Source organism: Embiotoca jacksoni, unplaced genomic scaffold, assembly GCF_022577435.1.
Source record: "Embiotoca jacksoni isolate LCO1_2020_lvr unplaced genomic scaffold, fEmbJac1.0.p SCAF_1, whole genome shotgun sequence".
NCBI lineage: Eukaryota > Metazoa > Chordata > Actinopteri > Embiotocidae > Embiotoca > Embiotoca jacksoni.
Window position 1 is genome coordinate 2225001 of NW_027185229.1, and position 21382 is coordinate 2246382.

At 44.5% G+C, this 21382-nt stretch overlaps 2 protein-coding genes across 5 annotated transcripts in view; one reads left to right on the forward strand and one right to left on the reverse strand.

The window, feature by feature from the left end:
- Positions 1-7982, forward strand: part of arhgef25b (Rho guanine nucleotide exchange factor (GEF) 25b) — a 23546-nt gene extending 15564 nt beyond the window's left edge. For both annotated transcript variants that reach the window (XM_069154770.1, XM_069154762.1), the window contains exons 5-16: positions 1351-1417; positions 1591-1694; positions 1901-1970; positions 2890-2979; positions 3105-3197; positions 3630-3680; positions 3771-3848; positions 3970-4161; positions 4779-4959; positions 5041-5249; positions 5332-5451; positions 6613-7982. In XM_069154770.1, coding sequence (XP_069010871.1) covers positions 1351-1417; positions 1591-1694; positions 1901-1970; positions 2890-2979; positions 3105-3197; positions 3630-3680; positions 3771-3848; positions 3970-4161; positions 4779-4959; positions 5041-5249; positions 5332-5451; positions 6613-6696 — 1339 coding nt within the window. In that variant the 3' untranslated portion in view covers positions 6697-7982. The remainder of the gene's footprint in view (positions 1-1350; positions 1418-1590; positions 1695-1900; positions 1971-2889; positions 2980-3104; positions 3198-3629; positions 3681-3770; positions 3849-3969; positions 4162-4778; positions 4960-5040; positions 5250-5331; positions 5452-6612) is intronic.
- A 1145-nt stretch (positions 7983-9127) lies between these two features.
- Positions 9128-20288, reverse strand: b4galnt1b (beta-1,4-N-acetyl-galactosaminyl transferase 1b). Of its 3 annotated transcripts, none has more exons than XM_069154799.1 (13): positions 19906-20288; positions 18281-18384; positions 18062-18160; positions 16549-16771; positions 16287-16463; positions 15721-15827; positions 15137-15174; positions 14867-15047; positions 13799-13891; positions 13482-13669; positions 13259-13399; positions 12874-13111; positions 9128-10998 (listed from the first exon to the last, which is right to left on the reverse strand). In XM_069154799.1, exons 4-13 carry the CDS (start codon positions 16761-16763, stop codon positions 10781-10783), a joined length of 1596 nt encoding a protein of 531 aa, XP_069010900.1. In that variant the 5' UTR covers positions 16764-16771; positions 18062-18160; positions 18281-18384; positions 19906-20288; the 3' UTR covers positions 9128-10780. The 3 variants fall into 3 exon arrangements, with proteins under 3 accessions (XP_069010900.1, XP_069010891.1, XP_069010883.1); XM_069154790.1 differs by having other exon boundaries at positions 18261-18384; XM_069154782.1 differs by lacking the exon at positions 18281-18384.
- Between the last annotated feature and the right edge of the window lie 1094 nt (positions 20289-21382).

A 21382-nucleotide genomic window follows, 5' to 3' on the forward strand; every position in this document is an offset into this window, starting at 1 on the left:
CTTATAAAATCCAGAGTTTCCCTTCGACCCGCTGCCCCTTGAAAGAAACACGTCTAAATATAAACCTAGTTTACAGCTGGACCCCGTGTGAAACTGGAGGGCTTTTAATTTGAAAAGTGACAAACATTCTTTATAGCTCCGCCCCCTCTGTTACGGTCCAGACGAAAATATTGTATTTATGTTATTGACCTAATTTATGAGCAGCCGTTTGTTTCCAGCTCAGCGTGAGAGTCTCTGCTGTGTTTCTGTCCTCTGATCTCTGTCTCACTGTGGGCGGAGCTTAAACCTCTGCTGTGTTTCTGTCCTCTGATTTCTGTCTCACTGTGGGCGGAGCTTAAACCTCTGCTGTGTTTCTGTCCTCTGATCTCTGTCTCACTGTGGGCGGAGCTTAAACCTCTGCTGTGTTTCTGTCCTCTGATCTCTGTCTCACTGCTCACTGTGGGCGGAGCTTAAACCTCTGCTGTGTTTCTGTCCTCTGATCTTTATCTCACTGTGGGCGGAGCTTAAACCTCTGCTGCGTTTCTGTCCTCTGATCTCTGTCTCACTGTGGGCGGAGCTTAAACCTCTGCTGCGTTTCTGTCCTCTGATCTCTGTCTCACTGTGGGCGGAGCTTAAACCTCTGCTGCGTTTGTGTCCTCTGATCTCTGTCTCACTGTGGGCGGAGCTTAAACCTCTGCTGCGTTTCTGTCCTCTGATCTCTGTCTCACTGTGGGCGGAGCTTAAACCTCTGCTGTGTTTCTGTCCTCTGATCTCTGTCTCACTGCTCACTGTGGGCGGAGCTTAAACCTCTGCTGTGTTTCTGTCCTCTGATCTCTGTCTCACTGTGGGCGGAACTTAAACCTCTGCTGCGTTTGTGTCCTCTGATCTCTGTGTGTCTCACTGTGGGCGGAGCTCCACCTCTGCTGGGTGCAGAGCAGAGGAGAGATCGTCCACTCAAATCCATCCTGTTGATAGCTTCCTTCTCTCAGACAGGTTAAAAAATGAATAAATGATGAAATGAATTGACAAATATAGGTGGGAGACTCCTGCCCCGGTTGCTGGTTCAATCCCTGCCTCCTCCACTCCACCTGCTGAAGTGTCCTTAGACGAGACACTAAAGTTACTGCCTTGCTTGGCAGCTCTGTCCCCATTGGTGATAAAAAGGATCTGTATAAGTTCAAACTGTTTATCCAGGATGGGTGTTTCCTCTTGTTTCACGCCTTTATGCTGAGCTAAGCTGTTTCCCAGCTTCTTACTTTGCGTGACAGCGGTATCAACTATCTCTCCTAACAACCAGCAAGTGAGCAAATACATTTCCAAGTGTAAATTCCTGCTTTTATTTTGCTCAGTCATATTTTCTTCCTCTCTCAGATATGTGCTGACCGAGCTGATCGAGACAGAGAGGTTGTATGTGGAGGATCTTGGACTCATCGTGCAGGTGTGTCTCCGAACTGGTTTCTATTTAAGAAACGAGCAGTTTACGATGTGATTGATGACGTGTGTGTGTGTGTGTGTGTGTGTGTGTGTGTGTGTGTGTGTGTGTGTGTGTGTGTGTGTGTGTTTGTGTGTTTGTGTGTGTGTGTGTGTGTGTGCGTGCGTGTGCTCGCTCAGGGCTACATGACCACCATGTCCAGTCAGGGCGTGCCGGAGGACATGAGAGGGAAGGACAGGATCGTGTTCGGAAACATCCATCAGATCTACGACTGGCACAAGGAGTGAGTCGGAGACGTCTCGCTTCCTCCCAACAGTCTCTCACTTTCTGAGCTCCTCGTGTTTCACGGCGGTTCAGTGTGTGTCACGTCCCCTGTGGTCGCTGCGTATCCTGCCTCTGAGTGTGTGTATGTTTATGTGTGTGTGTGTGTGTGTGTGTGTGTGTGTTATGACTGGTCCTGCTTGACCTTCTCCGTCACGTGTCCCGCAGTTATTTCCTGGGAGAGCTGGAGAAATGTGTGGGTGATCCGGACAGCTTGGCCAAGCTCTTCATCAAACACGTGAGTGTGAAGCTCAGCGAGCAGCGAGTGAGGATGTGAAAGTCTCTCTGCGTGTTTCCAGTTTGGCTTCAGCTCCCGCCGGTGCGAAGCTTCGTCCCGCTGCCGTGCACACGTGTTTTCTTTTAGCAGATCAGTCGCCTGCAGGTGCAGCTGCAGAACAAGAAACGGTTCCTGTAATCACTCCGGTTTGACCAAAGAGCTCTCAGGCAGCAATCAGCCTTAAAGACGCTCCGCGGAGACCCGGCCGTGTGTGAAAATGAACTTTCAGACTTCTAAAAACTGTATTTTACCCCATTTTGACTTCAAATCAGATTTTCATGAAACACAAAACAACTGATGAATTACAACTTTTATTGAGAGGCTTAAAGAAAGCCAACAAATTCACTCTTCGTCAAAGTTCAACCCTGTTTCCAAAGAAAGTTGGGACGATGTGTAAAAGGTAAATAAAAACAGAATAGATGATCTGCAAATCATGTAAACTCATATTTAACTGCAAAAAGATGAAAGACGACATATCAAACGATGAAACTGAGAAACTTTATTGTTTTATATAAAATATGTGCTTACAGCAGGAAAATAAACTCTTTAAACTAACTTTTAGAAAGTTTCCATTCAGTGCAGGTTTTTCATCTCAGTCCATCAGAAGGTTTAATTAATCTGAATTAAACTGTTCTTTTTGATCCACTGGAATTTATTTAATGAAGCAAATTTCCTGCACAGATAATGGAAATAATCTGCAGGGAAACACAATAAACCAAAGAGGAGATGTGTCAAGCAAGACAAACTGTTCCTTCTTCACACACACACACACACACACACACACACACACACACACACACACACACACACACACACACACACACACACACACACACATCTTTTGACATTTGTGATTTATTTGTGTCTGTTGAACTTGCAGGAGCGCCGTCTCCACATGTACGTGGTTTACTGTCAGAACAAACCCAAGTCGGAGCACCTCGTCTCCGAGTACATCGAGACCTACTTCGAGGTGAGAGACGGACTTTATTGTTTGCTTTTTAAACTTCTCATATCTGACATCTGTCACAGGTGTGCTTCTGTTTCTGTCTGAACACCTGAAGCCACATTTCTTCTTCCTTCTTTTTGTGTCGGCAGGATCTCCGGATCCAGCTGGGTCACAGGCTGCAGCTCAACGACCTGCTCATCAAACCTGTTCAGAGGATCATGAAGTACCAGCTGCTCCTGAAGGTTGGCTGTTTAAACTCACTGTGTACTCACATGCACTGTTACATGGTAATATTACTTTTTCATGTAGTTTTGGACACTTTTTTCCCCCGAAAATTGCAACGTTATTAATGTGAAAATTGATGATAAATAAGGAAATATATGATAAACGAACAAATCAGAGAAGCTGTTTGCTTTGAAATAAACCCTTGAAGAGGACCACAGTGTCGTCAGTATATTTTACTCTTTTTTTAAAAAAATTATTCACCTTTCTTGTCCATCTTGAATTTTTGACATTTATTTCTGTTCTCGTGGGTATTTTGCTTTTGTGTTACTTCATAATCAGATTCAAGTCACAGATTCTTATTTGTTTATTTATAAAAAGTGTAATTTGTCTTTCTTATTAAAAAAAATAATTAAAATATAAGTAAACCTCTCTTTGACTGCCCCCCTCAGGACTTCCTGAAGTACTACATCAAAGCTGGGAGGGACATCGAGGAGCTGCAGGTGAGAACTCTTTATGAAAAATACTTTTACATCTTATTTTTGTGCACCACATTTTGTTTTCACGCTCGTTGAACTGATTTTGTCCACCAGAGGGCGGTGGAGGTGATGTGTTTCGTGCCAAAGCGCTGTAATGATATGATGAATGTGGGACGGCTCCAAGGCTTTGAGGTAAGATGCAGCGCTTTTTCTGATTTATTATTTTTTTTTATAATTTGTCTTGTTATAGGTTTTTATTTTATTTTATTTTATTTATTTTTTTAAAGCGTTTGTGAATTACAAACTGTTTCAGGGTAAAATCACGGCTCAGGGGAAGCTGCTGCAGCAGGATACCTTCTCTGTCAGCGAGCAGGAAGCCGGCCTTCTGTCCAGAGCGAGGGAGAGGCGGGTCTTCCTGTTTGAGCAGCTGGTCATCCTAAGTGAGCCAATCGATAAGAAGAAAGGCTTCTCTTTGCCGGGGTACACCTTTAAAAACAGCATCAAGGTAAGAGTTAAACTATCTGTAAATACAACCCCACTTACAAAAACGTTGGGATGCTGTGTAAAATGTAAATAATGATTATTTTCAAATCATGTAAATCCATATTTAATTGGAAATACACCAAAGACAACATTTCAAATTGTATTGTTTTATTGAAAATATATGCTCATTTTGAATTTGATGGCAGCAAAACATTTAAAAAAAATAGTTGGCGCAGCGGCATCACCTCTTCTTTTAACAACACTCTGTAAACATTTGGGAACAGAGGAAACCAGTGTCTGGAGTTTTGAAAGTGAAATGTGGTCCCACACTTACCTGATAGAGGATTTGCATTGTTTTCAGATGTGTTCCTGAGCCCATGCAGTGATTTCCACGACAAAATTGTGTCTGTTTTTGATTAAAAATTGATGTTTCTCATAAAACAATACAATTTCTGTTTTAACATTTCATATGTTGTCTTTATTTTCAATAAAATATGGATTTATGTGATTTGCAAATCATCGCATTCTGTTTTTATTTACATTTTAAAGAGCGTCCCAACTTTTTGGGAAACGAAGTTTTACAACTTTGTCTTCAAGGTTGTTTTTTTGTGTGTGTAACGAAGACACTTTGTTCTGCAGGTGAGCTGCTTGGGTGTAGAGGAGGACTCTGTAGACGATCCCTGCTGTCTGGTCTTGACCTCCCGGGGGACTGACAGCAGCGTGACGCGCTTCATCATGCATGCGTCATCTCCGGAAATACAGCAAGCTTGGCTCAATGACGTGGTCCAGATCTTAGAGACTCAGAGGAACTTCCTGAACGGTACCACAGCTCAGCTTTTCTTCAGTAAAACCCTGGATTTAATCGTTTGAGTGATGTGAGGTGTCTTCCTGTCCGCTGCAGCTCTTCAGTCTCCAATCGAGTACCAACGCAAGGAGAGCAAGTCCAACAGTCTGGGTCGGACCATGAAGTCTCCCTCTGCACCGGCGTCCGGCCTGCGTCCTCATTCCTCAGCGTCCATGGACCGACGGCAGCAGCCCTGCCTGCTGTCCTACAACCACTCGCTGCCCTCTCTGCACTCGTCTCAACAACACTGCCCGGCGGTGAAGGTGGTGCGTGTGCAGCAACGCTCGTCATCATATCGGTCTTTTCTTCCACCCCGTCTTCACTCCGATGTCTCCGTGTGGTTCTCAGGTGTCTAACCCCGATGCCGGGACACCTGGAGTCGCTCTCCCTTCGCTGGCCTCCCACCAGCAGCTCGGCTTCTGCACAGAGGTCAACGGCCTGCCGCCCGGCAGCCATCGCAGCCTGCAGGTACGTCAGCGGGGGAAAGAGGACTCCGACACTGAGACAGAAGAAGTGACGTCACAGTTCAGCCCATTTATTTACCACATGGGACATCTTGTTTTAGTTGCCAGTTTTAAAGGTGAGGTGAGTTAGTCGCAGCGGTGGTCTGTGAGGCTGTTTGCTGTCCTGAGCACCGGTGATCGGGGGGGAAATGACTCAAACATCCTGTTGTTGTTTCTCCGTGGATGTGAACAAACCTGCTGGAGCCGAACCTGCAGCCGGTGTCGTTCACTCATCCAGTGGATGGAAAACCTCCCTGACCTGCGTTTTTTTTTTTATCTCATGTGTTCAGACTTCCACCAGGAGGAGGAAGGAGTCTGATCTCTGTGCTCGTGTTAGACGTGCAGACCTGGCCTCAGTCCACACAGTTGTTCTCGTCCTCTTGGCTCTCTCTCCTTCTTGTTTTTTGATCAGCAGTGTTTTCATTGTGCTTTAGATGCACAGGAGTACACACACGTTTCCCATGTTCCTAAAATAGTGTTTTTATCTGGCCTCTGTCAGACCTTTCTTGCTTAATGCTGTCTCTGGACACTTTGTTATCTTAAAATTCAGCACCAGTCAGATTAAAATACATCTCAGCATAATCGAAGAAGCTCAGAAAGTAATGTCCTTTAATCTCCTGTGTGATTCTGCAGCTGTAGAGAAAGCAGGAGAGTTTTACTGCAACTGTTTAGCAATTTAAATTGCTACAAGCTTTTTTAAATTTAAAACAAGCTGCTGCACGAGGCTTGTTTCACCAAAGCCTCGTCTGCATTTCTATTTTTTTATTTTTAATTATTTTGTGTAATTTCCGACCCCTTCATTGATCCACAGCAGAGCAACACAACAATGAATTAATCTGACCCGAATCATTGAGGTTCTGACAGTTCAGGTTCCTGTTCTTGTGCACGCAGCTGGTGGTCAGAAAGAACCAGTTAATTTTGCCTAAACAGAATAATTCAATGAGTCATTGTTTATTCTCATATCTTGTTGTTTTTGGCCTCTGGTGGTTTAGAAATGAGTAACATTACATTTAAAACCTACATAAAACCATTTCATTTACATTTAGGCTCGTCCAGAGAACCAGAATCGGTGTCGCTTCTTTAAAACTCACCAATAAATATGAACTTCCTTCTTATTCCCTCTCAGCGTGTGGCTGCCAGTTTCCAGGCGATCACATTCAACGAGGGCGGGATGTATTCAGCACATCGGCTGAAGGAGAGCGAGCAGTGATGACACATGAACTCTGACCTTCTGGAGACGGTTTGTTTCTCTCCTGCAAAGAAGTCTGACAACTTCAAATCCTCCTTTAAGTTTAATTCTGGTGCAGGATAATTAGGATTTAATCTTGTGTAATCGTAGCTTTCTTTTGAGTGTGTAAATACAGATGCAGAGACTGTGCTTCATGATGTATATGTATAAATTTCTTACTATTTCCATTGAAATTTCCTTGATGGATATTTTTGTAATGCATAATATTTTTCACAAGGAACTAACTCCATGTTTATTCCCCCTGGGTTTTCAAATCCCTCGATGCAGTTCATGACTGCCCTCAAATAACCGTGAGCTCTGTTGTGTGCATGTGCATGTGCGCGCGTGTGTGTGTGTGTGTGTGTGTGTGTGTGTGTGTGTGTGTGTGTGTGTGTGTGTGTGTGTGCGTGCGTGTGTGTGTGTTTTCCGTCTGGTGGGCTATTTTCACGCCGCCATTGTCAGCATTATCTGGACTCAACACACAAAGAACGTGTCACAATGAGGCGAAGAAGTGAACGAAGAGGAAAACAGAGGTGCTCGTCTGTCAGTCATCCTCAATGTAAATAATCATGTGTGCGATCGGATCAATAAAAACCTGAAGCACACGTAGGATTAAAGAGGAACGCTGAATCGTCATTCTTACTGAAGAAACTTCCTCACATGTTGATACTTTGGTTGATTTTCCAGGAAGAAATCGTATCCATCATTTCAAACTGTTGTGCCCGTGAAGTCTCTGCCCGCTCCAGTTCCCACTTGTAATTATAAATAGACCCAAACACCCCGGAGGATACACAGACTTTAATGACTTTACAAGTTACTGCAGAGTCGAGAAATAATGAAAGGATCAGCGGCAGTCAAACAACCAATGTGTACTCCCACTGTAAGAGGATGATGGCCATCAGATCTATTTTTTGTCATTTATTGTCTTATGTAGCCATTTAACACTCACCTTTACCTTTTTAAATGTGTATTATTATCTGTTTTTACCTCAACTGTCTTCATACGGTAGACTTTCTGTTCAGAAATGTTTATTTATGTGCAGAAAACAAGACTTTTTCCAGGTTTATTTAAAAAAAATATATCAAAAATGTAATTACATCAGATTTTTGCACTGTTTTCATTTCAGAACCGTGAACCTGTTGGTGTACAGCGCCCTCTAGTGGAGCATAATGCTCATGATTATTAATGATTATTTACCAATGCCATAGGTTTGATGGGAAACCTATGGTTTGATAGAATAAATATGTTTAGGCAGAATTTTTTTTTTTTAATAATGATGATGTAGTTTGTTTTTAATCGTGTCGTTAACATGGGAAAAAAAAACCATAAAAAAAAAAATCAAAGTGAGGGGAAGTAAGAAGCCGTCCTGCTGACGTACCCTCGTGCCAGGCATTACATCTGCTGGTTGTTTTGCAGCTCAGAGATCGAGACCCACAGCACATGAACAGCTGGAGTTAGAGTGAATGAGCAGGAGGGACGCTCTGCTCGTGTTTGGCTGTTACGTTGGACGAGGTTACAGGTTAGGACAAAGGTTTGGGAGCACTTGACTGACAGCGAAAAACAACCAATCACAGCAGCGTCCCTCTGGCCGATCCAACCTTTCACGGCTCCAGCCCCGAAGTCTTCCTCCATCCGGTCCCCCTGCAGTCCATCCGGTCCCCCTGCAGTCCATCCGGTCCCCCTGCAGCTCAGCCCGTCTCTGACGTGATGACACATGACGTCCCAGAGGCTCGTGGCTCATTTACACCGACGCTCCGGTGCAAGTGAGGTCAGACTCACACTGTTCACTGCTCCAGTTATCATGTGTCCCAGCAGGTCTTCTCACGTAGACCCTCGACACACGTTTCCCTTTAGAGCAGCATCAACAAACCTTTTTTTTTCTTCTGTGTATAATCATGGTGTCTCACTCCGTTTTCTCGGATTTTAAAGACGTGTGATTTGGGGCATTTAATTTGAATTGCATGAGTATAAAGATAATCAGGAGGCAGTGAACGATATATGAAGAGGGTGGTTTGCTATTTTTATACGGTGGGAGCATTTATCAATGCAGCACAAGAGGCTGCTGATATTTCAGCATATTTCATTAAACTACATTAACATTTTCATTTTCTCACCAGAGGATGGAGGTGGGGGGGGGGCACCCCTCCTCATGTCGCCTGCTCAGTACGACTGTAGATTTATTAGCTGTGATTTTTCTGAAAACCTGATGGCCTTTTTTCCTCCTTCACACATCCTGTGTCCTCCATAATAATTTCTGGTTAACAGATAATTAACGTGATGATAAACATTTATTTTCCACACCGTTAGTTTCATTCATTATTTAAAAAAAAAAGTCTCACTGACACTGACAATCATCTTTGAATTCAGTTATGAGATCATTTGTGTAACAAAGTGAACCAACACAAAACAAGACTTGATGATGCAGCTGCCAACATCTGCGTTCAATTCTTTAATGACAGAAAATAAATGATATTCACAGTAAACATGAAATATGATCTGAATCCAGTGGGTGAAGAAAACAAGGCAAAAAAATAAAATTATTTTTAATTATTAAGCACACTCCAGAAACTATGAAATTTACAGAATTTAAATTAAAGTGTTTAATCAAGTTTTTTACATTTTCAGGACAGAGATGTCTTGAAGGACACTTGACGAGAGCAAAGTTTTTTCCACAGACATTTTAATAACATTTAAAGTAAATAAATATTTTTAAAAAAAAAAGGTTCATGATGCTGCAAACGACTCATACCAGTGTTTCTTTTAGGTGAAGCAGGCAGGTTATATTTCCGTGTCAACACAAAAACGTCACCATTAAAAAAAGTTTTCCGCTCGGCTAAAGATCCGTTACGAATTCTAACATGGGACGAAGTTTTGAACGCACAGCTACACGAAGGATTTTCAGAACGGGATCACGGATGCTTCTCGCGTCTGTCAACAGAGCTAACATCGCATTAAAAAAAAAATCCAGAACAGACGGAAACGTCACAAAATAGTTTCAAAATATTCCTCTCCAGATTTAAAGAGGAAAAAAAATAATCAGGTAAATCTCTGGCACCTCGTTAATAACAAATGGCTGTTCAAATCTTATTAAGAAACAATACAGTGACACAAAGGCGCCATCTAAAGGCCATGGTATAAAAGAACAGCGTCATCACTTCAGGCATGAGTATAAAAACAGGCTCTGGTGCTTCGCTCGGCTCCTTTCACTCAACATCATTATTAATTCTGCCTGTTTTCTTCTTTTATCATGATGGAAAATAAACATGCACTTTGGTTCATCCCACGTTTTCTTTTAGGCAGCATGTAAAGATGCGATCACGTTTCACCACACCAACGCTCTTCTTCGTCTTTAGATGCTCGTTGAAGAAAGTTCCCCCGGGTCAGTGGGGGGTGGAGGTGGGGGTGGACACTGGGTGTGTGTGTGTGTGTGTGTGTGGAGGGGGGAGCGATGGGGGGGGGGGGGGGGGCATGACCCAAAGTTTCTCCTCCTCACAGGTGACACAAAGGATTCTGGGTAGAAAAACCAAAACACAAACACATCAGAACACCTCAAAGCCATCAGCGGAACCGTCGCGTGGCTTCGTTAGAAGGACGCCGTCGCTCCGAGTCCACGGGACCGTCACTTTCTCCGAAGTGTCCTTTTGTCCTCGATCGCGTCCCCGACCTCCCTCTATTTTCAGATAGTGCAAAATTGAAGTGGAACCTACGATGGAGGCCCGCGGACCGTCTGGACGCTACCTGTCGGGAGGATGTAGAGCCAAATAAGATCTGTCAGCATGAACTTCTAAAACCCTGAATTAAAGGACGAAAGGACTCGTTTCACTACAGCTGCTTTCCCTCCAGAAGAACCTCCATATTCTGGACGACGGGAGGTTTTTTTTTTCAGCCGTGCACCGACAGATAAAACATGCTAAAACCGAAGACCGGAAACCGTTTCAAGGTTTCCGAGACGAGGCGAACCGAAGAGGTCGTCCGACATCTTATCTGACGAGACGCGGAGGAGGAGAACTTCTCTGGCAACTCAGGAGGAGCGGACGGACCTTCGGGACGGGGAGGAGAGGCGGAGCTAATTATGAGTCAAACACTGGAACCGGTTCTTGAAGAACAGGAGGCCGTTCTTGGTGTGCGTGGCGTCGGAGGAGGCCGGCGGGTAGCGGAACTTGGCGTACGTCTTGTCGCTCCCCGACTGGCTCACCCACGGCAGCTTGATTTTGGTGGCGTGATTGACGATGACGTCATCGCAGGAGCCGACGTGCAGGGATCCCAGGCCATCGATGAAAAACTCTGAGAGGAAAAAATATCAAATTCATAACTTCAAACTCCTAAAATGATTAAAAAGCAGACAAACTTTTTTTCAAACCCACAAAACTTTTTATATTTTAATGACCGAACATTAAAATCAAAAATGATACAGAAGAAATCTGAAATACTTTCACTTGATGACATACTGTAGGCGTAAAAACATTATAAAAGAAACTGAATGAGTGGAGTGGAAGAAACCGCTGATAAAACTGAAGTTTAATTAAACTGAATTAAATAAGAGCGTTTAGTTGAATTACAGACGAGGACTCTTCGATGGTAGCATGTGCTGATAAGAAGATTTCACAGTTTAATTGATGAGCCAAAATTATCTTCACATATGATGCTATCTGAATAACTTGAATCAGATATAGATCTTTAAATAAAAACCTTCTGGCTGCCTTTTTCATTAGTAGTTTTGTGAAGTTGACCTTTGACCTTTTGGATATACAACATCATCATTTTATCCTTTTAGACCAGGGGTGTCAAACTCATTTTAGTTAAGGGGCCACATACTGCCCACTTTGATCTCAAGTGGGCCAGACCAGTAAAATCATAGCATACATAACGACAATATTTCTCTGTTTCAATCATTGGTGAAGGTTTTTGGATGATAAACCCTGTTTTAAGGTCTTTCTACAATAAACTAGAAACATAAAGACCAAAAACTCAGACATCAGCCCACTGTTTATCTGCCCCGGCTCTCCTCTGCAGATTCCCTCAAACGCGTCACAAAGCGAGCAGCGAGCGCTTCTTCCTCCGGAGCAGACGTCGCATTTACGCTGTTTTTAAAGCAATTACTGGATCGATTAAAAAAAATTAAAACGTTTGTATTCATAAACCTCCATATTCTCATAGAAATGCAATTTATGTCTTTCTGTAATTTTCACACTTAGCAAAGTCATCTGGCGGGCCGAGCTGGACCCCCTGGTGGGCCGGATCCGGCCCGCGGGCCGTATGTTTGACACCCCTGTTTTAGACAATCGTGTAAAATATATATATTTTTTATAATTAGCGAATTAATTCCTGTCTTATGGCCACAAACATCTGTGAAGAAGACCATGAGATCTTTAACGAGATCATAGTTTGTTCCGGATGACATACTTCCTTTAGCACACAAACAAATAGTGCTCTTACGTATCAGGACTCTGACAGCGGAAACTCTGAACATCTTCACCACAAACTAAAAACACACCTCTTCCTCCTTCACCTTGAACAGTAGAACTTCAGTATCTTAACATGGAACTTACTGATAGAACTTTGTAGTTTGGCTTTCTGGAAGAAATTGTATTTTCTTGATTCTTGTTGTTCTGGATTTTGAACCCTCATGGTTGAAATGAACTTATTGTAAGTAGCTTTGGATAAAAGCGTCAGATAAATGAAATGTAATGTAATGACCTCATCATGTGAACACATCACCCTCCAACATATCTGTAGCTTTAATTATTTTACCCAGAAATCAAGGTGTTTTCGTGTCCTCCGTGCTTCCTCCGACACCTTATTTTGAGAACTCTTTATGCCCCGCCCCCTTCCTCTACGGAGCCAAGATGGCGACCGTTTTGAGTGGAAAGTGTCCAGAGTTTCACACTTCTTTTGAATTTTTTTGGACCGTTTTGAGTGCATCATCCTGGCACTTGTTCTGTTCTGTATGTTTCTGTACTGACAGTGTGAACACACTGATGAGTGAGAACACCAGTACAACATCTGGAACGCAGCACTCGTGAACGTTCGTGCCAAATTTAAAGACATCGTTTCCTAAGGAAGTGAAGGAAATGTCAGCTGCTGTTATTACGATGAGTCACATCATTTTACTGTTTGCTACGTGAAACATTTCCGCGTGAGCGCGTTGACTTTACTCACCCAGGTGAGCCACCCTGGCGAGGCGCGGGTCGAAGCCGACCTGCTGCACTTTGTCGGTGCGAGCCAAGAAGAAGTTGATGACCCCGTCGGTCACCACGCAGTTGGGGAACCCTCGGATGACGTGATGGAAGCCTCTCCGCATGTGTAAACAGTCGCCGTTCTCCTCTCCGGGCTCGATGGAGATGGTTTGTCGGTAGGTGGCAGTGTAACCCGTGGCCTCCCGCACGGCCCCGCCCACCTGGACACACACACACACACACACACACACACACACACACACACACACACACACACACACACACACACACACACACACACACACTGATGTCACCAACATGTCAGCAGTAACTGGTGGCCAGCAGCGGTTTCCTCCTCCGTCTCTCACCAGATCCAGAGTGGTCCTCTCCAAAACATCCACCAGCTTCTCCAGCTTGGTGTTGGCCGTGAAGATGAAGTCGTCGTCCACCCACAGCACGTACTTCGTGGTCACCTGGGAGACGGCCAGGTTTCGGCCGGCAAACCAACCCTGCGACACGAGACACGAGACGGTCAGAGAGCGTGAACGGAGACGGCGGAGACGCGTTAAAGGACTCGTCGGCGCCCCCTACCTTCCCGAAGGGCATGATGTAATGCTCGATGTACGGCCCCGAGATGGTTTTGGGGTTCTCGCTGTCGTCGGCGATGACGATGGTGACGGTGGGGTAGTATTTCCTGATGCTGTCGATGAGATCTTGGAGCTTATTGTACCGCAGGAAAGTCTTCGTTGCTATGGTAACAAGGGCGCTGACGTTGTACTCTGCAGAGAAGAGATAGAGGGGAGGTTTCTTTAGGAAGTGCCAGGCGCTTCAGAGATAGCAGAGACGCAACACATTAACGGGTGGCAGTTGATCTGTGGTGAGATGTTTGAGCTTCATGTTTGCCGTACCTCCTTCGGCTCCTGTGTTGTACAGTTTCGGTGTCACGCCGTGATGAATCTTGATGCTGAAGACGGCTTGATGTCCCTCCGTCTCAAACTGCACTAAAAGATGAAAGGATAAATCTGATTAGTGTAGTGAGATCAAACTGATTCCAGCATGTGAGAAGTTGAAAGGAAGTCACTGCAACTGCTGTTTATTCTCTATAGAAACAAAACAAACAGTGTTATTATACTGGATTCTGATTGGCTGCCCAGCTCTACCTGAAGAGGAAGCAGGTCATTCTTCCTGCTGGGATTATTACGCAACAGCAGCAGTGAGGACATTAACGGGTGATAAATAGAAAACAAGGACGAGAATACGAATGATCTTCGGCAGACGTGATCATTCGCTATCTGGTGGAGAATTTAGTGACAAGATTGATGTCACATCAAAAACTGCAGTTCCCCTAATGGCCACTTGAGGCAAATCCCCACAGTCTAACTTGAAACGTTGTTTACAGTCTAACTTGAAACGTTGTTTACAGTCTAACTTGAAACGTTGTTTACAGCCTGGTACAAAAAAACTGTTTCGGCCTCTCGAGTTTATTTCCGAGCGAGTGAAAACTGCACTAAAGTTATGCATAAGTAAGGGCGAGGCTGCTTTGAATGACCACCTGCCTGCAGGTTGCAGCAACTGCCCGTCTCTGTTTTCACTCCTGCACTGACTCTGTCCTGTTTTTGGACTATCTGGGAGTAACGCTGAGTCAGGTGCTGCCAAAATGCCAAAATCACCAAAGAATTGTATAAACCCACTAAAACCACAAGCTGTTGCTTTTATAGCAGATGTAACGTGTTAATGAGTGAGCTGTAAAGATGCAGGGAAACGACTTTAAGCTGCTGGCTTCATATTTACTGCAAACGTATGAGAGCGGTATTTAAATGTAATCACACCGAGCACTCGATTCTTTACATGAAAAAACAGGAAATTTGAATTAGCTCGCTGACTTTTTCTCCAGTTTTGTCCGATTCTTTTTAAAAAGTAGGAATAAGGAAGTCCAGGGCAGACGAGACGGGCGATGCAGGTGTGCGAGGTCTCACCTGTGTCTGCGGTGCTGGGATGAAACAGGGTGTTGGTGTAGGTGACGAACTGCAGCTGTCGGTTCAGGTTGGGCAGCAGGCTGCTGGACAGCGTCATGTGCATCTCGCCGTCACCTTTGAGTTTCACCGCGTCCACCTCCGCCGCCACGTTCAACGTTCCCAGCGTGGCAGTGACGTTTATCTGCAGAGAGGCGGAGGGAGACGGAGGTGGCGTGAGAGGACCGCAGACCTCCGTCGTAACCGTAGAGACAGACGTACTGAAATACTCACTGAGTAGTGATCTCTGGGAAGGTCATGCAAGGCCAAGCCTGGAAACATTCAGCAGACAGACGTAAGTCACTGCAGCCATTGTGAAAGATTTAATCCACTTCCTGTTTCAGGTTTCAGTACACTGTTGAGAATTTATTGTCAGTTTGTCGTTTCAACACTAATGCATGACTCAACAATTCAAAGCCCTTTTCTGGGAAACTGGATTTCAGCTCGTTTGAGAGTTTCTCATTGTTTAGTAACATTAATTCACATAGCTGAGCTCCACCCAAACCAGCTGAATTAGCTTCTTTTATGTGTGAACAATAACAAACTGATACTCAACGCACACATTTTGTAGCACGGCAGCTTAAATTCAACAGCATGTGCATGTTTTTTTCACATGCTTTTCATTTGAAAAGTTGTGGCGTTCGGTCGACCTGCGGTGTAACTTTGATCTCTCACTCAGTGTCAGACTCTCTTTATGGCTCCGCCCCCCAAAACTTGCGGTCCAGACGAAAATATAGTATTTATGTTATTGACCTCATTTCTGAGCAGCTGTTTGTTTCCAGCGTAAATTCATTTTGACTGTGTATGTGAGGTCATACCTGGGATGATGATTGTTTTCAGGGGTCGTACCTCCACCCCCTGGGTTGGGTACTGTAAGGGATTGTTGGCCTCTGCAATAATGAGTGCATCTGCAGGTGTCTTTGACCTGAAGGGGGGAAAAGTCTGCATCAGGAAACTGCCCAGCATCCAAACAGGATACATCCAGTAACATATTCAGGAGAAGAATAAGTACATTTCATTTCATTTAGCTGACACTTTTATCCAAAGCAACTTACAATAAATGTATTTCATAGTAGACAAATATGATTAATATTCAATGAGTGTGTTTGCTCTGTATAATTTAATATGTCATCCAACTATTCTTCTGAGATGGAGGTGGGGTAATGAATCCTCAGTGGTACCTAAACACACGTATTTGAAAAGGTGAAATGAGGGCATGGATGACTTTCTCCATCCCAGAGAGACACAAAGGTCTCAGAAATGATTTTGAGTTCACTGAAGCTGATTTAAATCTGACCTGAAGAGATAAAATCATCACTTTACGCCGTAATAGTTATTATTATTTCGTGCCTCGCAGGATGAAGTGTGACCCCCTCTCCTTTACCTCTTCTGAAAACTGTTGTACTCTTTGGCCCGTCTCCTCTTCATCTCCTCCAGCTCGCCGGCCTCGAAGGCGGTGTGCAGCGGGTGAGCCGACACCCGCGGGAACAAGAGCTGCGCGAAGGGCAGGTTCACTCCTCCGCTCTCGCCCTCGCACACGCACACGTTACGGGCCAGGAGGCTGTGAGGTCACAAACACGGAGGCGGCTCTTTACCTCAGATCTGCTCAGGAGTCGGCGAATAGATAAAAACAACGCAGCTCTTACCTCGCCACACCGTCCCTCACGTGGAAGGGGATATTGCTCAATTGATGGTCCGGTTCTGGCAGCCTGTCCTCCAGATGGTGATCTACTAAGGGCCCCGGCCGCTGCCACACGTCCACTGTGGTGTAGGCCCGAGTGGGCCACGAGTGGAGGAGGGCCAGCACCAGCACCACAGACACCACGAGGGCGAGCAACACCGTCTTCCTCAGGGACCGCATCCTAAAACCTGCCAGACATGTGGACCGGATGCTGAATGACTTACTGGTTACACCATGAAACGTTTCCTAACACACCTTAGCTGTTAGTATGAGTGAGGAATCGACATTTTAAAGTTTAGCTGAGGATAATACAACAGTGAGACTCTATTAGGTATACTTTTCTCTCCTCTGCAGCTCAGCACATGAACAGTGCTCAGAAACCATTGAAAACTATCAGTTCCGATTCAATTTTGTTCTGTGTATTTTTACACAGAACAGAAACTGCTGAGTCGTCTTTTGTCATGGAAACAAAACACAAAAAGATCCGATTCTCCTCCTCGTGGCTCCGTAGTTGTGGAAGATGTTCCAGATGCCCCGGGGCTCCTCTCACGGTGCAGCTACTCATCGGTGACGGATGTAGAGTGACGACTGATATTCTCGATGGTATCTACGTGTCTACTGTGGCTTTATAAAAACACGCTCTGATTGCTGGAATGTGGTCCGAACAAAAACAAACAAGTGAAAGGAAATATTCAAGCAGCCGCAGATAAAACTCCAGCAGTCCTGCATGAAGTCAGCTCGATGCTGCGTTTGATCTACAGTCTGCATTTTAATGGTTAACAAATCCTGCTCCATCATCAAGGAGTAGTTTTCTCCTCCTTTCCTTTCTCTCAGCCCACATTTTTTCCATTCTCTTCCTCCGTCACATTAGTGAAAGCAGATGTTTCACGGTTCAGAATGTTGCGCACGAACAATCGTCTCTTTCTCCTCCAGATATGATAAACAAAAACTCTATTTGTGACTGTGTGTGTGTGTGTGTGTGTGTGTGTGTGTGTGTGTGTGTGTGTGTGTGTGTGTGTGTGAGTGTGAGTGTTTGAATTACTGGTGTTGTGGGGATGTGAATCTGTTTACGAAGTTACATTGCGGGAACTCACCTCCCTTTTAAGGACAAAAACTGTGTCCTCATAACAAATAATTTAGTTGAAGACTTGTTTTATGGTCTGGCATGTTGGCCTGATCGTCCTGGTTCGTAAAAGTCTTCAGGATTAAGTGTTGTCCTCTGAAGTGATGGAAACACAGATCTGCGTGTGTGTGTGTGTGGGGGGGGGGGGGGGGGGGGGGGGCAGCCAGCCTTTGTGTTGTGTCTGAGACATTTTGTACGCTGAGAGGAGCTGGCTGTCTTCCTCGGTCTACAGAGCAGTGATCTAATCTCCGAGCAGCACATGCGACAGACTGAATCAAAACCTCTCAGAGACATTTAGAAAATGAACTTCTCTTAATTTCCAGGTATGGCTGCATGTTTTTAAACTATTTCTCACCTCACTGCTTCTATCCGGTCATTGAAAGGATAACCTGGTTAGACACCTGCATCTCCACAAACCATGTAGACAGTCACAGAAACGAGTGAGGACCTTCATCTGGAGACAAGAAGACAAATGGTTAGTCATAGAATGAAGTAGTGGTGACAGATTAGATTCAGAGGAAGTGCACGTTGCACACAAAATGACTGAAAACTACATATCGCATGAAGGCACAACCAGGTGGCCATATGGTGCTTCAGCAGCTGCTTCCATGGTCTGATGGACCCCGAGGGGAATCCTGTGGGGGTTGGGGGCGGCTAATTTAGCTTTATTGTGGCACACTGGAAGAACAAAAAAAAATCGATAAAGAGTGAAAGAGCTGATAGGATAAGCAGTGAGCAGCCAATCAGCAAAGCCATTTCAAAATATCTCTCACAAAACAGCCTCTGAGTGGTGCTTTCAAAAGCATTTCCTTCAGTAAAATGCAGTAAACTGAGTGAGCGTTATGCATTTTTTTATTTCTCCAGTTAAATGCAGGAAAGTGCTCATAACTCTGTTTATCCAAGTATGTAGCTATACAACAATTTCATCAGCATCTTTTCACTATAGATAAATTGTTTATTACAAAAACCCCTTAAATGATTTTAGTTGTAACAAACCAGAAAACATGAAAACAAAGAAACACAGAGCACAAAATAAAGAAAATGGCAAAATAAAAACATAATGCCCGACTGATGCTGGATTTTTGGAGCAGAAAACTGATACCAACATTACGAAGAAAAGAAATTCTGATATCAATATATCAAACGATATTTCTTACATATACAGGACTTAAAGTATAGCTGTCTGAATACTCAAATGATTTACAACAAAGGCAGGACAATTTACACGTTGTTGTTAGAGCAGCTGCTAAACTAAAGCTTCTTTTTCTCCATTATATTCTGTAATAAAAAAACAGGTTGTCATGCCAACATATACACCGATTCCAACTAATATGTTGGTTGGGCTCTACTTCAAATGTTTGTTTTTTGGTGAATAGAAAGCATCAAATGACAGATTGTAAGATAGCCTGATATGATGATATCTGTCAAATAAAAGTAGGCCTTTAAATCGAACCCAATAATCAACACAGCAAGAATATGAAGCAATAAATACAATTATAATTCAAATTAGTGTGAAAAACAAAAGAATAAAACATGTTTTAATTAAATGTGATGTGTCCTGATGCTAATTATACCCCTCAGTCCTGGTAATGGCTGTACCCTGTCCAGTAGCCCTGCATGTGGATTCAAATGTTCCATTTTGGATGATAATTAGCATCAATGGTGCAAAAATACTTAAACATAAACGCAGAGGTGACAGATGATCCAATCAGAATGAAAGTGCTGTTTCTAATGAACCCCTAAAGGAGCCTGTGAGGACGCCGTGGACATGTTAGAGACACGCAGTCTGGGTGTCCCTCCCAAAGTGTGCGTGACGGAGATGTAGCCTTCAAATTCTGCTCTAATAAATCTACATCTGCACCACCTCCTCTGAACATTTAAACATCCTTTCATATCATGGAAAATGTGTCTCTAATGCAATCCGGAACAGCCAACAGAGACGCCATCAGGCCCATCAGCCATATCGTGAATAATAATTTTAAAAAAACAACAACCCACAAGCATTCAAAGGCTTGAACGTCTCTTCAGACTCGAAGCCTTTTATGATGAACCACATCTCCAACATGATCGACATTAATGGCTGAAAGAATTCCTCTGAATGAAACTGTGACATGTTCCCCTCAGAGCCGAAAACACCGACAAAAACACCCGCCGTGCTGAAGGTACATGTACGGGCCCTTCACAGAAACGGAAACTCACCTCAGTTAAGGCGCAGCAGCAAAGCTGTTTCACCTCCTCCTGCACCGAGCAGCTCGCCCCTCTTAATGAATTTGTTCCTTGGCGATCTTGCAAATAGGATTAGATGGAGAGGGAGGGGGGGGGGGACGGGGACGGGGACGGAGCAGAGACAAATAATAAGGCGGCCGCAAATCGCAACACACTGCGGGCTGTGGAAGGACGGATGCTCCCCCTGCAGCAACCGCGGCTGCAGCGCAGCGGAGACGCGCCGCACCTCAACGCAGGCGGTCGGTCAGCGGAGCGGCGGCGGCGGCGGAGACATCACGGAGCTCCGACAAACGATGCAAAACACATTTCATCATCAGCCCGCTGTTTGAGACATTCATTCAAACTCACGCATCGTTTATTATTCCAAAAATTAAAACCATCTTATTAGCATAATGATGCATGCATGGTTAGATGAGTGTGTTTGAGCGTCTGTGCACAAATGTGTGTGTGTGTGTGTGTGTGTGTGTGTGTGTGTGTGTGTGTTCAAAAGGGAAGTGTATGTCCTAAATTTCCACACTAATATTCAGTTAAACACACAGTATTAGTTAATAATTCAACCCGATGTGTGCTTATTTGTGCTTATAGTGCAAACAATGTGAACTGTGGACCTCAGAATTCTTAGAAAACAGTCGCCTGAGGTTTCCAAGTAAGAAAATAATCCCAATGATCGTAATTTGGCCAAACTGGGTTGTTGTGTCACACCTTGTGTCACGTGTTTTCCCTCCCAAAGTGTGAGTTTATTTAAAGTGGAGGCGTTGACCCCCGACATGTGCAGTGTTTATAAACGTCTTTAAAATCCAAAAAGGGTTTTACGTAAGTCACGTTTCTTTAGTAGAGCTCCGTTCACAGAGCACGGTCACAAAGTGCTTCACAGGAATTCAGTTCTTCGAGACAGAATAAGACAAAGACTCCGTCACCTGCCCGCCGCCCAAATGGTACCCCAGATACCGAACCTCCCTCCGTCCAACTGCACACTTTCCTGGGTTGGCGGTGAGCCCCGTCTGCCTCAGGGACTTCAGCACCTCGCCCACCCGCTGCACATGCTCCGCCCAGGTGGTGCTGTGGATGATGACATCATCCAGGTAGGCGGCAGCATATGCAGCGTGCGGACGCAGCACCCGGTCCGTGAGGCGTTGGAACGTGGCCGGGGAACCGAACAACCCAAAGGGTGTTATGAGGTGGAGTATAACAGGACCCAAATGCAAGCTCACAGACTCGGGTATCAGTTCCAAAATACAGTCTTTATTCCAACAAACAAACAAACAAACAAACAAACAAACAAACAAACAAACAAAAGGTGGCACCTACAGCGTCCACTTCCTTCCAAGTCGGGAGGGCAACTCAACCGACTGATCCGGGGAGACGCAGCCGGCGGGACAGCGGACAGGACCGCTGGAAAAACAGTCTCTATTCTCCGAGTCAGGAGGGCAACTCAGCCAACTGATCACTC

Coding starts and splice junctions, on each gene's coding strand:
- b4galnt1b (XM_069154782.1), bottom strand. CDS start 16,763: ATGCGGTCCCTGAGGAAGACGGTGTTGCTCGCCCTCGTGGTGTCTGTG. Junction 15,048..15,136: donor TTCCCAGAGATCACTACTCA/GTGAGTATTTCA, acceptor GCCTCTCTGCAG/ATAAACGTCACTGCCACGCT. Junction 10,999..12,873: donor CGCCAGGGTGGCTCACCTGG/GTGAGTAAAGTC, acceptor TTTTCCTCTCAG/AGTTTTTCATCGATGGCCTG.